The sequence below is a fragment of the Lemur catta genome, chromosome 21, assembly GCF_020740605.2.
Source record: "Lemur catta isolate mLemCat1 chromosome 21, mLemCat1.pri, whole genome shotgun sequence".
Classification (NCBI taxonomy): Eukaryota; Metazoa; Chordata; class Mammalia; order Primates; family Lemuridae; genus Lemur; species Lemur catta.
The window spans coordinates 21965971-21981974 of record NC_059148.1 but is presented as its reverse complement, the minus strand read 5'-3'; the positions used below and the strand labels follow the sequence as shown (position 1 = coordinate 21981974).

The following is a 16004-nucleotide window of genomic DNA, read 5'->3' as shown; positions in this document are numbered from 1 at the left end:
AGGGAAGGGGGACCGTCGGTAGGGCATGGGGGCAGGGGAGCAAGTGCTGGAAGTTTTTTTCTGAATGAGGCAGGAAGCCTTTGGAGTATGTTTAGCAGAGGACTGACAAGGTCTGACCTACCTTTTTAAAGAGACTATTTGAGCTGCTGTGTGGAAAATTGGCTGTAGGAGGACAAGGACAGTGGCAGGGAAACCAGTTAGGAGGCTACCAAAATAATCCAGAGAAGAGGACATGGTGGCTTGGGCCAGGATGGCACCAGCAGAAGCTGGCAGAGTTAGGATGTGGATGGGTTGGACCTGGGGAGAGAAAGAAAGGAGTCAACAAGGACGATATGGTGTTTGGGCCAAGCAGCTAGAAGGACGAGGTCGCCATTTACTGACAAGGAGCAGACTGTTTGAGGAGCACATTTTGGGGGAGGATCAGTGGTTGGATGTGAAGCTGAGGATGAGTTCTTGGTTGAGCTCTGAGCTAAAGATATAAATTTGGGAGCTGTGAGAACATCAATGGTATTTAAAGCCAGGAAACCAAATGAGAACATCAAGGAAGTGTGAGTAGAGACAGAGGAGGGGTTCAGGGATGGAGCCCTGGCACAGTATGGGATCAGAGGCCAGCAGGAGACCCTGAAGGAGTTCCCTGTGAAGAAGGAAGAAAGCTCAGGTGCACAGTCCCCTGGAACCAGGGGATAAACGTTCTCCAGGAGGAGAAAGTGATCAGAGGGCGCTGCTGTTTGTCAGATAAGAGGAGGACTGAGAAAGAACCATGGGATTTGGCGGCTTGGAGGTCATTGGTGACCTTGTCCAGAATCAGTGGCGTGATGGGAGCAAGAGCTAGCAGGTTCCAGAGCAAATGAGGAATTGAGATGATGAGTAAAGAGAGAGCTGTCTGTATATGACGTGTCCTTCCCGAATAGATGTGGCCTGTGAGCGTGTGAGTGTAAGGAACAATGACAACCTCCCCCTTAAGCCTCACTGGTAACCCTGATCCAGGCAGAGTTAATAAAGCTAATTTTTGAGCCAAGAGCTTTTTTTTTTTTTTAAATGCTGCAATTCACAGTGGTGCTATAAAGCAAAATGCTGGAGACACTTTTATTAGCAAATTCTTGCAGCTGAGGCTCACTCAGTGGGGCCTTTACTGAGCAGGGCCATTCCAATTCTGGGGTATTAAAGACCATTTGCGCTTTGGAAAATTCAGCCTTGTAAACTTGCTGGATTTAATATTAATATAACTTAAGAAAGCAAAACAATTACAAAGATTTCCTTTTGGTGGGCCCTTTAAAATTTGCTTGTGAAGGTTTAACTAGGTCTTTTTCTTGTTGATTTTTTTTTTTCTTCAGAATTAAAAGAAATTCTTCAAGCCTATAATTTTTGTTCTCCCTTTAGAGAAGGAAAAAAGCACCTTCCCTTTCTGGTTTGCCACAGAAATTATTGGCACGTTTCTGTTTTTTTTTTTTTTTTTTTTTTGCATTTCTGTTTTTAATATCTAATTGCAGATACAGTTCTGATCCCTTTTTGGAAGTAATTCTTGCCTCTAGGTTTTATAAATCACTCAAAGAGATTTTTTGTTTGTTATCTAGGACTTAGACTTTATCCTGCATATTATCTTCCACAGAATAAGCACTGGTCTGAGGTTAGTGATGTGGATGATGAGCCAGAGCATCATCTTTTTGTTCACAGTTTTTCATCCCATAACCCTGCTGTATGAATCTCAAGTTGTTATTTAAAATGACTTTGGCATTTCCCTTGAAGCTGATAGAAAAATCTGCTTTCAGCTTCCGAAGTTTTTAAGGTCTAATATATTTGGACTTCCTGAAAGTCCTGTTGAAAAGTTTTTCCATTTTAAAGTGGCTGAAATTTGTTCAGTTTAGTTTTCTTGAAAACTCATCCAGAATGTTGAATTGGGGTTTTCTAGTTTGCAGTCATTGAGTGGTGGATTTGGATTCTCCTAAAATGCTGATGATTCAGAGGCTCCATCTCACAAAAGGCAGCCTTATAGCTCATTTTTAGGCTACAGAATTAAAAAGATTACACCCCCGCCCCCGAATTTGGGGTCAGTCTTGTGATCCAACTTGGGTATAAGGGCAGGGACCAAACCTTTTCTGTATAGCTTCCTCAGCAGTGAGGAGGCAGTCCCCCAGTTTGAGTGTGTCCATGGCATGTCTCTCACTTGCAAAAGGTATTGGTTTGGCAGCTCGTGGTGGAAAATGGATGAGCATTGCTGGCCTTATTGCCCAGTACGTAGTTAGTGCCCAGCACATGTCTTAACTGATTGACCAATAACCCATATCAGTGTTGTCTAAAGTGACTTCTGCAGAGCACAGAGCTCTTGAGATAATTCCTTGCAAAAAAAGATCAGGAACCAATTGAGTTTAAGAAATGCAGCTTCTTAATACAGATTGAACCTCCCAAATCAAAAGTCGAAATCTGAAATGCTCTCATCTGAAACTTTTTGAGCACTGACAGGATGCTCAAAGGAAGTGCTCATTGGAGCATTTCAGATTTCAGAGTTTTGGATTTGGGATGCTCAGTTGTATAATGCAAATATTCAAAACTCAGGAAAAAAAAATTGGAAATTTGAAACCTTCCTGGTCCCAAGCATTAGCAAAGAATCCTGCTCAGTTTTGTTTAAACCAGTGTTCCCTAAACTCATTTGACTTTAGAGTCCTTTTTTAAGGTGCTTATCAACACCTCAAGGAGCTGTTGTTCTACCTAACATGCTTTGGGAAATGCTGGTCCGTGTAATGAAATAATTACTACATTTATATGATCTCTTAGCTACTCCTACTCTTTTGTTTCAGTAGTTACATTTCATGATTTCTACAAAATTTTATGTTGTACAGTCTTTACAAAGAAGGCTTATGTATCCCAAGGATCAGAGTAAAGCTGCCCTGTGTTTAGTTAGCACTTTTTGCCTTTGAGGACCTGTGAGGGTCTGTGTCTGTTACCCCTTATCTTACACCTTATTTAATCCTGAATTCCAGGGCTCTGTTAGGGGTTTTGCTCTATTCTGGAACTATTTGAGTTGTGGCCTAGCCGCATCGCAGCTGACGTTGGTCTATCCCTGTTGGTGCTTCATGATTGGCTGGTGCTTAGACTCACTCTGGCACAGACAGATGGACAGACACCACCCGGGTATCATGGGTAGGCTCAGCTGTGGACCAAACTTGCCAAAAATAAAACCTTGGTGTTCTGTCTAGTCAAACCGGAGCTCCAGTGTTATTGAGTCGTTATCCCATTCTTTATTGCCTGACCACTTGTGATCAAATGAGGGTTTGTTTTCCTGAGCCCTTAAGGCTGAGATGGAGAAGTGTGGGATGACAGTGTGGTTAAGTGGATTTGTAACTGATGCTGTGGCCATGCCCAGGGTGGGCTGCTTAATGGATCCGTGTCAGCCTGGGGTGTGGGCTCCAGTGGTTTGCCACAGAGCTCTATCCTCAGCACCATCCTGGTTAACTTTTTTTTTTTTTTTTAAATTAAGATGCAAAGACCCACAGACCATATTTTGCAGATGACTAATGGATGGGAGAAGTAGCTAATGCAGTGAATGACAGAATTGGGATTCAGATATGATCTGAGGATGCTAAAATGCTGGGATATGGGGCAGACAATCAGGTGGGATTTAAAATGGATAGAAAGTTTAGAACGATATGAACTTAGGTGCAAGAAATAATACCATGGAGGTAAGAAATAGGCACTTCTTAAAAAAATTGCAGTTTGTGTTTCAAAAGATCCTAAAGAATGATGAACACCAAACTGAGGGGGAGAGAATGTGAACAGTGAGAGATACACAGGAGTTCTAAGCTTATTAGCAATATTTTATTTCTTATGCAGGGTAATGAGTCACTGGGTGTTTGCAATATTCTTTATACCTTTTTGTCTGCCTTAAATATTTAATAAATTAAACAGACTTCAGAAACTTTAGAGGCCCATTAGTAGAGTAGTTGTGATGAAATATCTACAAGTGAAGTAGCAACCTAATGTCTGATAAGATTCTTCTGTTCATGGACCTGGACAGCCCATATTTGGGTTGTTATTCAGTACTGAGTGCCGTGTTTGAAGAGAGAGACTGTAGATGCACAAATGTCAGGGCACATTCAGAGAGTGGGTATGGAAACTATATGACAAATAGTAGGAGGAAATGGGTGCTATTTAGACTGAGGAAGAAATGAGTAAGGGGGAATGTGATGGCTATCTTCAGCTATTTGAGGGAGTGTCAGATGGAAGAGGGAAATAGATCTCTTCTGAAGGGCAAAGTCATGGCCATAGGTAGAACTAGTTTTCTACACAACGGAAGGAAGTGCTTTCTAGTAGTCACACTGCCTGGTGGTAGATCAGACTTATTTGGGAGGTCAGCTCTGCACTAGAGGCATTCCAGGATTGCCTGGCCCTCCACTGGCCAGGGATGCTGTGAGGCGCCTTCTTGCAATGAGGAGATGCACCTAACTCATCTGCAAGATCCCTCTTAATTCTTCAATTTCTAAATCATTGAAGACTTGAGCCAGTGTGACATCTTTGGCATTGCAGTGTGACGCTTTGGAAGGCAGCTGTGTTCACCACTGTACCACCAATGCTGCCCGTGTGACACTTTGGTTCAGAAAAATGACAGAAGCCTTGCCACTTACTTATGCCCACTTAGTCTAACTTCTGATGCTGTGGATTCTGTGCAAAGTGTCCGTGCCTACAGAGAAAGTGACCTAGGTGATGTGACTATTACACATGGGGCTTGTGTGCACACATACATAGCAGAAGTGTGATTAAGGAGGCTAGAACTTTAATGTGCCATCTGAGTGTTATATTGGTCAGTGTTGCTTTGATATGCTTTTGATTGAATAAGGTATTGTAATAATGATTATTTTTGGTATGGTTTGCTTGAGACAGAAAGTCAGAAATTTTGAAACTGAGTTAAGCTGAGTTCTTGGTTTTTGGCCAAGAAATTTTTACTTTGTAAGCTTTAGCTTCTTTCTGTATGTCTTATGTCTTTTTGTTCCTCTCTTCCTTCATTCCTGCCTTCTTTTGTGTTAAATGGGTATTTTCTAGTGTGCCATTTTAATTCTCTTGTTTCTTTTACTGAATTTTTTTGTTTGTTTTTTCTTAATGGTTGCCCAGGGATTGCAATGAACGTCTTAACTTAAAATAACCTGGTTTTGATTAATATCCACGTAGTTCCAATATTACACCAAAAACCCTGCTACCGTATAGCTTTGTTTTGGGTATGTTGGTACACTTGGATGGTGTCACACAGGCTCTGAGGCTCTGTTCATTTTCCTCATTTTTTTTTTGTTGTTTTGGAATTTCTTTCTTTTTTCTTTTTCTTCCTTTGATTAGATAATCTCAATTGACCTGTCTTTAAATTTGATGGGTTTTCTGCTAGCTCAATTTAAAAAATTTTTTTTATATTTTTAGAGACAGGGTCTCACTATATTGCCCAGGTTGGTCTTGAACTCCTGTCCTCAAGTCTTGCCTGCTCAGATTTGTCAAGCCCCTCTGGTGAATTTTTGTTTCAATTACTATACTTCTCAATGTCAGAACTTCTGTTTGATTCTTTTTTATAATTCCTATCTCTTTATCAATATTCTCTATGTGGGAAGACATTGTTCTTATACTTTGCTTTATTTCTTTAGACATGCTTTTCTTTCCTATTTTGAACATACTTAAAATAGCTGGTTTAAAGTCTGTTTAGTAAGGCCAATGTCTGGACTTTCTCAGGGATAATCTCTGCTGACTGCTTTTTTTCCCTGTGAATGTGTCCTACTTCCCGTTTCTTTTCATGTCTTATAATTTTTTTGTTAAAAACTGGACATTTTAAATAATGACAGTTCTGGAAATCAGTCTCTCCTCGCTTTGCAGAATTTATTATTGCTGGCTTTGGGTTTTTTTTTCTTGTTAGTGCTGTTTGTTTAGTGACTTTTCTGGACTAATTCTCTAGTTTGTATTTTTTGTCATGTGTGGCTGCTGAAGTTTCTGCCTGGTTAGCTTAGAGCTAGTGATTGAACAGGGATTTCCTTAAATCCATTGAACCATCACGTCTAAGCTTTTGCTGAGGTGCTTTTTGTATGTTGGAGCACTCCGTTCGCCATTCTAGCAATTTACAGCTCTGCCTTAGCTTTCACCTCCTGCTCATGCAGATCCTCAAGGTTAGCCAGAGCTGAGAGATCAGGGCCTTCTCAGATCTTTCCTGTGTACATGTACAGCCCTATATACGCATGTGGCATTCTAGACTCCCAGGAACATATTGGAGGCTTTCAAAGCCCCCTGTGGACATCCCATTTCTTAGTTTCTTCTTTTAAGCTTTTTGGTCAGCCTCTTGCTAGCCCTAACTGGTAGTGCCACCTCAGGCAGCTACAGTGTTCACACAGTTTGCCCCTTATTGCTCTGGACAAATGCCCTTGAGACAGAGTAGAGAAAGCATTCAGTCAGGTCAGATAAAGACAAACTTTGAGAATAGAGCTTTCCAGCAAGCTGCCAGATAGGTCAAATGGTGACAGTTCTCTGGGGATTAGAATTTTGGGGAGCTCTAAACCTGTCTGGCCTTTCCAGTGACTGCTAGCTGCTGGTTTTTGCAGCTGCCATACTTGAGACACTATTGGTTTTTAAGGCTACCATGGAGCTGGAGGAGGAGATAGGATTAGGGCAAATTAAAACTAGCCAAAGGTCACTGTTGTTACTGAGATTCAGCCATTTTTCGTGAATAAATGTTCCTTAGAATGTTGTGAGCGTTTCATTAATTTCCAGAGTTCTGAAAAAGTCGATTGTGGTCATTTTTGGCAGCCTTTTTGTTGCTTTTGGAGGAGCAGGGTTTTGTAGGTCTTTCGCCTGCTGTTGCAAGAGTGAGCTCCCTATCAGTACTCCATCACCCAGGGCCTTGTGTAGTGAGAGTCTGCCCTGCACACGCTGTATGCTGGCTCTGGCTTTCTCTCACGTTCTCTTTTCTTGTCTCTCTGTCCTTGGAGTGGCCCTAAGGGTAGATGTTAAAGAGCACAGGGTACTGTAAACACTGGTCACCACTCCCACTGTGGGCAGCAAGCACTGAGCACTGGATCCTGCATTCCCAGAACGTTCTGCAGACCCAGGTCACACTGATCTGCTGGGTCAGTTTCTCGTCTTGACGGCAGAGTCCATCTTTTGCACTCTGGCCAGCTTTGTACATTATCCTGTGATGAAGTAAACCCATTTTCCCCCCAAATTAGGGTTGGAAAACAAAACACTAATTGCTGAAATGGCCATTTCCTTTGGATACTGTTGGGATTTGAAACTCAGGCCAGACATAACATTAATTTCTCTATATAGGATCTTACAGTCCTGGTTAACTGCTTGAGTTTCCTTTAATTTAAAAAAAATCTGTACATTTAAAATCTAAGTTCTCATATGTAGTATAAATTTGAATTTCTTATATGACCAGAAGTTTAAGTTATGGGTTTTGTCTTATGAAAGCCTTTCTTTTCAGAGGCCATCAATCTCCAATTCTGTAAATGGAAATACAAGTGCTATTGGTAAAAAGTAAAGAGATTCTGTTCTGAAAAGCAGTGTATGATTATATAGGTAATTACCATGTTAAAGTTTGTATTTTTTGCATTTTATGTATTTGTGTATTTTCTTCTCTTATTCGTTAGGTTACAATTTAACCAAGTAGTCTAAAATGTGATATTACATGGTGGTACAACAATTCTGAAATCTTGAAAGATAAAACTGGAAACATTTGCTTGTATTTTTTTTCACCTCAGAGTGTTTTGTTAATGAGACATTTTATACTGCCATAAACCCAGGGCAGTAATATAGGTGTTGATTGATTTTTGGATGGCAGGGGCTTTTCTAATTGCAGGCTCTGACGGTTTTAGGTGAGCAAGACATGGAAGGTGATTGCGGAAGATGAAGTGCTGTGGTACAGGCTGTGCCAGCGGGAAGGGCACCTTCCAGAGAGCAGCATCTCCGACTATTCTTGTTGGAAGCTCATCTTTCAAGAGTGCCGAGCCAAGGAACACATGTTAAGAACCAACTGGAAGGTAGGCAGTATCCAACATCATTACCTGTAGAAGAAGAGTCTGCAAGGACATGGGACTCCAAGCCTTCACTCACAGCCTGAGGTTAACTACCCAAAAGCAAAGGGAGTGGGGTGTGTTGAGCCGCCCCTTCAGCTGTTGGTGATGTGTTGCCCATTTTGTTCTCCATTAGAATATTTACCCCCATTTTCAGCCACAAGATTTGGGAGCATCTTTTTGCTTTCCAGGAGAGGAAGGCATGAGATTGGGTTGCCAGCCACTTTCCCTCTGATTGTTAGGGGAGGATGATCGTTGGAGGAGGCTCAGTGCAGCCCCTTTCATTTTTACTAGCGCTCTGGAGGGACCAAGAAAGCAAAAGCACCACGTGCATACAAAGGAGGAGCTGAAAATGTCATTTCCAGTAAATGTAAGAGGGAGATTATTAAATGTCTCTAAGCACTGTCTTTTCTTCCCTCACATAACCTATTGGCTTGCTTCCATAACATTTATCACTTCAAAGTCTCTACAGAAATATTAGATCACAGCTAAGAATTTGCACAGTGAAGTGTTTCTATAGGAGATAACTGTCAAGAGCCGCGTTACATAAAGCTGTTTGAGGTATGACGAGACAGCAGCATGGTGGCAGGGTTTCTTCCCCACTCTCAAGGCTGGATATTCAGTCGTAGAGAGAGGATGGAACCATGCTCTTTTCTCTCCCGTAAAGGTCGATCCTAATAGACTTGAAGATTAACAAGCTTTTGCTCATTACTGATAGTGACATATTGCCTATGTGCATGGCTGTCCCTAGTCACCTCATAACCTGATTAGTGACCGATATGCTTGATCTGGGCAACCTCACACAGTTTCTAGCAAAGTTAATAAGAGCAGCATTTCTCTAATTCGGGGTTTCTCAACCCAGTACTAGTAAGATTTGGGGCCAGATTATTCTTTGTGGTCAGGGCTATCTTGTGCATTGCAGGATGTTGAGCAGCATCTCTGGCCTCTACCAGCTAGACATCAGTAGCATTCTCCTCCTTCCCCCAGTTGTGACAACCAAAAATATCTCCAGACATTGCGAGGTGTTCCCTGGGGGACAAAATCACCCTTGGTTAAGAACCAGCATCCTAAGAATGAGTGTAGCTCTGGTTTCTTAGGCTGTTAAGACACCACCATTAAGCAAATTCACTCTGGACCTGCAATGTCCGTTTGCATCTACTCAAGGTAATAAACTCCTCTGGAGGGAGCCCCCAGCATTCTCACCTGTATGTCTGGTTAGGTCTGTGTGATGAACACAGGTGAGAGGCAGGCAGAAAAGTGTGACAAAGAAAGCTGCCCAGACAAACTGGGGGCCAGGGTCTAACCCTGGTTGAAGGGGCTGCAATTTAAGGAAAGCTTGGGAGTTGGGTGTTAACTGAGGCCTTTCTGCCCAAGAGGAGGGATGCTTTTGAGATTTATAAGCATGAGAGCTGGAGATATTCAGTGTCCCCTGGCTCACATTCAGAGTTGTCAGACCCTGAGAGAGAAAGAAGCAGCCATATTTTTTTGCTTCCTCTTTGGTGATAGAGAAAGCAAGGGAGGAAGGCAGGTACATCCTTACTTGGGCTGGAGGTGCCAGAAGTGAAGGTGGTTGAAGACTCACCTCGTAGCATTTGGCGCTTAAGAACACTGTACAAGTTATATACAATTTAAGTGAATGTCTATTTATTGTTTCTCTCAAACAAGCACAAAGCCACCTTTGGTTAAGCGCTCAAGAAATGGTTTTCTATTGAGTGAACGGGAGTGGAACTGCAGGCAGAGTGTGGAGGAGACTTCTGTTTGGAGTGTCGAAAGCCCATTTCCTGATAGTATTAATAATGAGAACTATATGAGTGAATTATAAATGAGACATCTTTCATTAAATGTAATTTGTTGTTGTTGTTTGTTTTTTTTTTTTTTGGACAGGGTCTCCCTCTGTTGTTCCATAACTTTGAATGCAGTACTGTACATTCCATAAAAAGTAACTATGGAATGTGATGAAAGCAAAATGCTTTGTGTTTGGCTATCCCAAGAATAGTGTAACCTTCATCCCCTTCTCCTTACGCAGAATCGCAAAGGTGCTGTGAGTGAGCTGGAGCATGTTCCTGACGCAGTGTTATGTGATGTGCATTCTCACGATGGTGTTGTCATTGCTGGGTAAGCAAAACCATTTTCACTCAGTGCTCTTCGTCTTAAGGTCTTTCATTTTTCATGGACCTCCCTCTGAGTCCTAGTGACCTTATCCTGCCTTGAGAGCATGTACCTTCCTCAGTTACAGCCCGTGCTGAAGAGGAAAATCTGTGATTCTGTTCCCTGGGATGTGAGAGCGCGGGAGTGAGTGGCGAGAAGCACGCCGTGCGGAGCGCATCTGCAGTGCATTTGTCTCACTATGTCTTCCCAGCTTTTACATCGCTCTCGTGGCATGTTGTGTTAGATTTTCATTAAGGCAAACAGTTTGTATTTTATGAAGACATAAAAAAGTCAAGCAAAAATAATAAGTGTTGGCACAAACCGGTCCTGTTCTTATTCTCTTGTTCTGACGCTTTTATGTGTGGCTGTGGCCACGTATGATCTTTTCTCCCCCACCACGCCCACCACATAGTAGGTATTTGCTGTTTAAGGTATTTGCTGAAATAGGCTTTTTATTTGTCTCCCTTGCCAAGAAATTTAATTTTAGTTTCTGTAAATTCCTTTGGCTTTTGTTCTAAAAACCACTTTCATGAATTTTTTTTTGGATCAGGAAGGTATTTTGAAGCACAGTGTCAAATTGTATGCTTAATGCCATAAAGTGTAAAGACCAGAACACTTAAATTTCTAAGTCTGGATCTGCTTGTGAGCCACCTCAGGGAGGTTTCTGCCTGTAGGAAAACAAAAATAAACCTTGGACTTACAAACTTAGTAGTAGGTGAGTCTTTTTCTTTAAATAAAAATCTTTCCTTAAGCAGCATTCTTTAAAAAAGAGTACCATTTGAATTGAATTTCCAACAGTCAGATTATTTTAATATTTTGTGGTATGCAGTGCCTATGAAAAAGTATTTTTGCTTTAAACAAGTTATGCCCAGGAGTAAGGCTTTTCTTCAGCTTCTGTTTCACTGGCTGTGATTTAGAGGTTAATGCCCTTCCTGGGAGTGCTGTAGAACTGTTATTTTATAAAGATTAGTGGACCAGAAATCTGGAATTCTGTCCATCCAGTTATCAGTACGCATTGGGCTACTGTACCTTGTTGCAAAAGCATGGGCCTAAGTGCTCCTGATATGCAAAGTCCTTTCTGCCCCTGGATTCTGTGATTGGTGGTAACTCCAAAAGGTACTTGTATCATTCTAGCTTTAAAGGTGTCTCCACCGAGTGTGTGAGAAGGCACTTGAGAACAGAATGCTGAGGCTGGGCTGAAAGAGTTATAGAAAGAAATGTGAAATAAAGGAGAGACTTCAATCTCAGAGCCAATTATGAATTTCATATCTGGACATGGAACCCCTGAAAGGCAGGCCCACTGCAAGTGAAGATGCCAGTCCGTCTTCCCCTGCCTCTCTGCTCCCTTGAGGTCTGTGCAGCATTACAGATTATGCCAGCACAAAGCAAAGCGATGGCAGAGTTTTGTGGATCAATAGGATGAAACTTGATCTGTAGGTCAGAGAGGCTCCTCATGGCTCCTCTTTTCAAGAGAACCTTACGTTTATGGCTTAGCCTGAGATACTTCAGCCTTGCTTGTATATGTAGAGCATCTTGTGTTTATCATTAAAATTTTATCTGGTGGTTACGATGCTTGTTTTCTGGGTCAGATCTTGAATCCCTTTTCATTTGAGACAGCGGTGTTTGTGGTTACCTCATTCCCAATCAATGTTGTATTCACCAGGCTTTCTACAGTTATGTATCTCCAAGGAGCTTCTTAAAGAGACAGTGGCTACCTCACCACTTCTTTCTCTTGTACTCACTTGCATTTCTCTTTTCTTCCTTCCCTTTTCTCTTTCTTTTCTACAAGTGGAATCTGTTCAGAGGCTTAGTTTTTTGTATTTAGCACTAAACCATAGGAAATTTTTGCATTTAAACCTATTAAGTGTATTTCATATCCTTGATGGAGAGCAAAGGCTGTTGGAAAATCTCTTCTCACCTTTTCACTTCTCTATAAATGTTCCTGGTTTTTTGGGGTCCTGTTGCATAGGCTTAAACTGATGTTTATTGCAGTTATCTTCACAGTTGACCCAGTTGTGTTTCTTCCTTACTCTTTTCACACAAAACTAGAGTAACTTTAAAGTAGCCATTCACTCCTAAACTCACCTGACAGACACTTGAGTACCTACCATGGGGACAGGACCTGGCCCCTGCGAATCTGAGGCTTGTTTTTCCAGCAGGGAAGCAGGCGTTTTTCTCAAAGCATTTGAACCTTCACTCTTTTGTCCATAAGACTTGGCTTAGTAAAGTATCTAATGAATAATTTCCACTTACATTTTCCTGATGTTCAGAGTTCTTTGACATTTGTTTCCAACCTACCTTTTTTTCTGATTATTCTCCTCAAGTGTCCTTTTGGTTTTTTCACCCACACTGTTCTATTTAGTCACTTCTGACCACATTTATTTATTTCTTTTTAAAGTAAAATACAGTCATGCCCCACATAAGGACAGTTCAGTCGATGACGGGACCCATACATGATGGTGGCTGTACCACGTGGCCTAGGTGTGTGGTAGGCTGTGCCATCTAGGTTTGTGTGAGAATATTCTATGACGTTTGTACAAGAACAAATGCTAACAAAGCATTTCTCAGAACGTATCCATTATTGATCAATGCATGACTGTATAATTCACATACATAAAATTCACCCTTTCAAAGTGTACAATTTGGTGATTTTTTTTAAGTAAATCTACGAGGTTGTGCAACCAACACCACTAATTTCAGAACATTTTCATCACCCCCAAAAGAAACACAATACCCATCAAGGCCCAGTCCAGTCCTGTCTCCTTCCAGAGGTTTCTGTAGCACTCCAGCCTGATAACCTCCCCCACCCCATATCTGCTCGTCTCCTAACTCCTAGAGAAGTGGGTCTCTGTAGTCTCTAGGGCAGCTAAGCATGTGGCCTCATGGCTTCACTTAAATATTTTTTGTTACACGTTATTTTATTTAGAGATAAATTTTCACTTTACAGCCATCTACTATATTTTCTTTCCAGTAATTTGTAAGCATCTTTTAAAATTCGGGATGGTATGTAATATTTCATTCATTGTATACTGTTTTGTGTGGAATAAGCATGAAAATGTAATACACAGATTCCCCCTGCCACCTATGCACTACGTGTTATGTGGGAAACTGGAGAAATGCCTGCTTTCTCTTGTCCCCTAATTTTCTAGTTTTTTCAACTTAGAATCATACAGTTTTAAACCTGGAAGGAACTTCAGAGATGATCGGTTCCAGAACCTCATTTTGTGTGAGGCAGAGGTGGCCCAGAGCCAGGATGGGTGCGGTGCGTGGGGCCACTCTGCTGTGCTTCTGTGACATCCACACACGCACAGAGCTGGGCGGCGGAGCTGCCTTCTTCTCCAGCCTGCGCTGGCTGCTCTGAAACCTTCTGGATTGTATTGTCATTTTGGTTTTTCTTTTGTAGCATGTATATTTCTTTTCTTTTTAAAAGCAAAAGCAGTGGTAAAGCCATGCTGATTTTTCAACAATGTCAGAAAATAGAAAAGAGAAAGTCACCTAAATCCTAGCATGAAACACAACCCCTATTATGGCTTTTGGTATATCTGGTTTTCAGTTTTTCTATGCCTGTTTTTACATAATATAGCCTACATTATATTGTGGCCTTGTTCTTCTTGCTGTACTGAAATTTTTTTCATGTTATTACATACTTTTCATTACTTTTTTTGATTTGTAGCAAAAACTCCTTGAATCCTAATTTTCTTACTCCCCTAGTAGTGGACATTAAAACCATTGCTTATGTTTCGTTTTGTGTATATAATGAATATTTTATGTATAGAAACATGCAGATTTTTCTCCTTTTTAGTACTACAAATCTTTAAAAATTATTAAACTTTTTTTTTTTTTTGAGACAGGGTCTTGCTCTGTCACCTGGTCTAGAATGCAGTGGCATCATCATAGCTCACTGCAGCCTCAAACTCCTGGACTCAAGGGATCCTCCTGCCTCAGCCTCCTGAGTATCTGGGACTACAGGTGTGGGCCACCATGCCCGGCTAATTTTTCTGTTATATTTTTTTGTAGAGACGGGGGTCTCATACTTGTTCAGGCTGGTCTGGAACTCCTGGCCTCAAGCAATTCTCCTGCCTCAGCCTCCCAGAGTGCTAGGGTTACAGGTGTGAGCCACCGCACCTGGCCAAAATTATTAAATTAAAAATTTATTGTAGAAACTTTAAATTCCAATTCCTGATTATTTTTTAGGCTAGAGTCCCGTAAGTGGAATTACTGGACTTAGGGGAATGAATTCTTATGATTTTTCAGATTAATAAATTATTTAAAAATATTTTTATAATCCTCAGCTTCTTTCCAATTTAACCTTATGATTTGAAGTCTCCAAACCATCCTGTCATCTTCTTGTCAGTGCTGTATGCAATGAGAGCCCACGCCCCCCCGCCTCCCTTCTTTCCTCTGCCTGTCTAACTGCCCACAAGCTGGCTTCCAGTCCAGCTCTTCCACTGTTGCACACTCACAGGTCACCACCGACCTTTTGGTTAATGAACCACTGGCCTTCTCTTGGCTTGTCCTTTCCAGCCTGTTAGCAGCCTTTGGGCCTATTGACTTACCCCTCTTGAAATGGTGGGGACTCTGTGTGAAGCATCTTTGTGCCCTCAGAGCCTAACATCAGTCCCAGTAGCCAGGAAAGTGAGGAAAGTGTATGTGGAAGGAAAGTTCTCCTTTGGTGACCCCCCACTCTTGTGAGCTTCCTTGGACTCCTGTGAGCACCTTCTCTGGCCCTCACACTCACCTGTCTGTGGTGTCACTAGGCCCCTTAGGTTAGGGATGTAGCATCCCAGAAAAATGGCTGCACCAGTTAGTTGTCATCTTAGCTGGTGTGAGATAAGTGGACATTCCTTATGCTCACTTACTCCTAACTGCGACTGAGCCATTCAGATACAACATGTACTTTGATTTTTCAGCTAAAGTTTCCCATTTCTTTAACTTGAGAAAATTTTTCTTCAGAAGTCACCAATCGCTACAGAATCAGTCATTCATTTTTCTCTCAAAGTGAGGCATCTGTCTGCATTTTCTCTGTGGACCCCCTGAAGTGCTAGTGAGATTTAGTGTGTATTTTTCTTGTGTTTTAGAAGAAGAGATACTATCTAGAAAGTTTGTTGGTAAGTGATCAGGAAACGTGTGTTTTGTTTCTTTGTTTTATTTTGTACTTTGGTGGTCACAGCTCTTGGAATTTTAGAATGTTTTTAAGGTTTCATGTTTTTCCTGAAGGAAAAACGATAGAAGAAAAGGGGATAAGAGAATATCTCTGTTCTGTTTGTGATGCTTGGACTATTCTCCTTCTCCCCAGTTGCACTCTGGAAGTTGAGTGTGGCAAACAGATGACATCATGAGTTCAGGAGGGTCACAGTAGAAACCTAAGGTGTCAGGCTAGGTGTAATTTGCTGTAAGCTGTGAAGGAGGGCCACCTAGTGAACGAGAGCATCTCAGGTAAGACCTGGAGCTCTTTGGAGGCCCCTGTGCCAGCTCTGCTAACCATTAAGCTATTAGCTCTCCACAAGCTTTTATCAGATGCCCGGGAGTATGGTGGTGTTTTGCAATAAAAGTCCCTCACTGTTACTTAAGATTCATAAGGCTGAAGCATTTCAGTTTGCATAAGAAAACATACTTTTCTATTCACATTAGAGGACCATTTTTCTCCCCTTTCAGTTTAAAAATATATTAAGCATCCTCTTTGTGTTCAGGTTTTTTTCATTACCCCTACTAAATGTTTTCTCCCTGATTTCTGCTGATGTGATCTGCCTTTTTGGCACAGCTCCTGCCTTTACTGGAAGGAATAACAAGTGTGTATCCATGTTTCTCCTCTGCCAAATGTGGTTG

At 41.5% G+C, this 16004-nt stretch overlaps 1 protein-coding gene across 1 annotated transcript in view; it reads left to right on the top strand.

Annotated features, from left to right (window-relative positions):
• The window catches only part of FBXW8 (F-box and WD repeat domain containing 8), a 100631-nt gene that overhangs the window by 18776 nt on the left and 65851 nt on the right, over positions 1–16004 (top strand). The window contains exons 3-4 of the mRNA XM_045534241.1: positions 7833–7997; positions 10057–10145. Of these exons, the coding sequence (XP_045390197.1) occupies positions 7833–7997; positions 10057–10145 (254 nt within the window). The remainder of the gene's footprint in view (positions 1–7832; positions 7998–10056; positions 10146–16004) is intronic.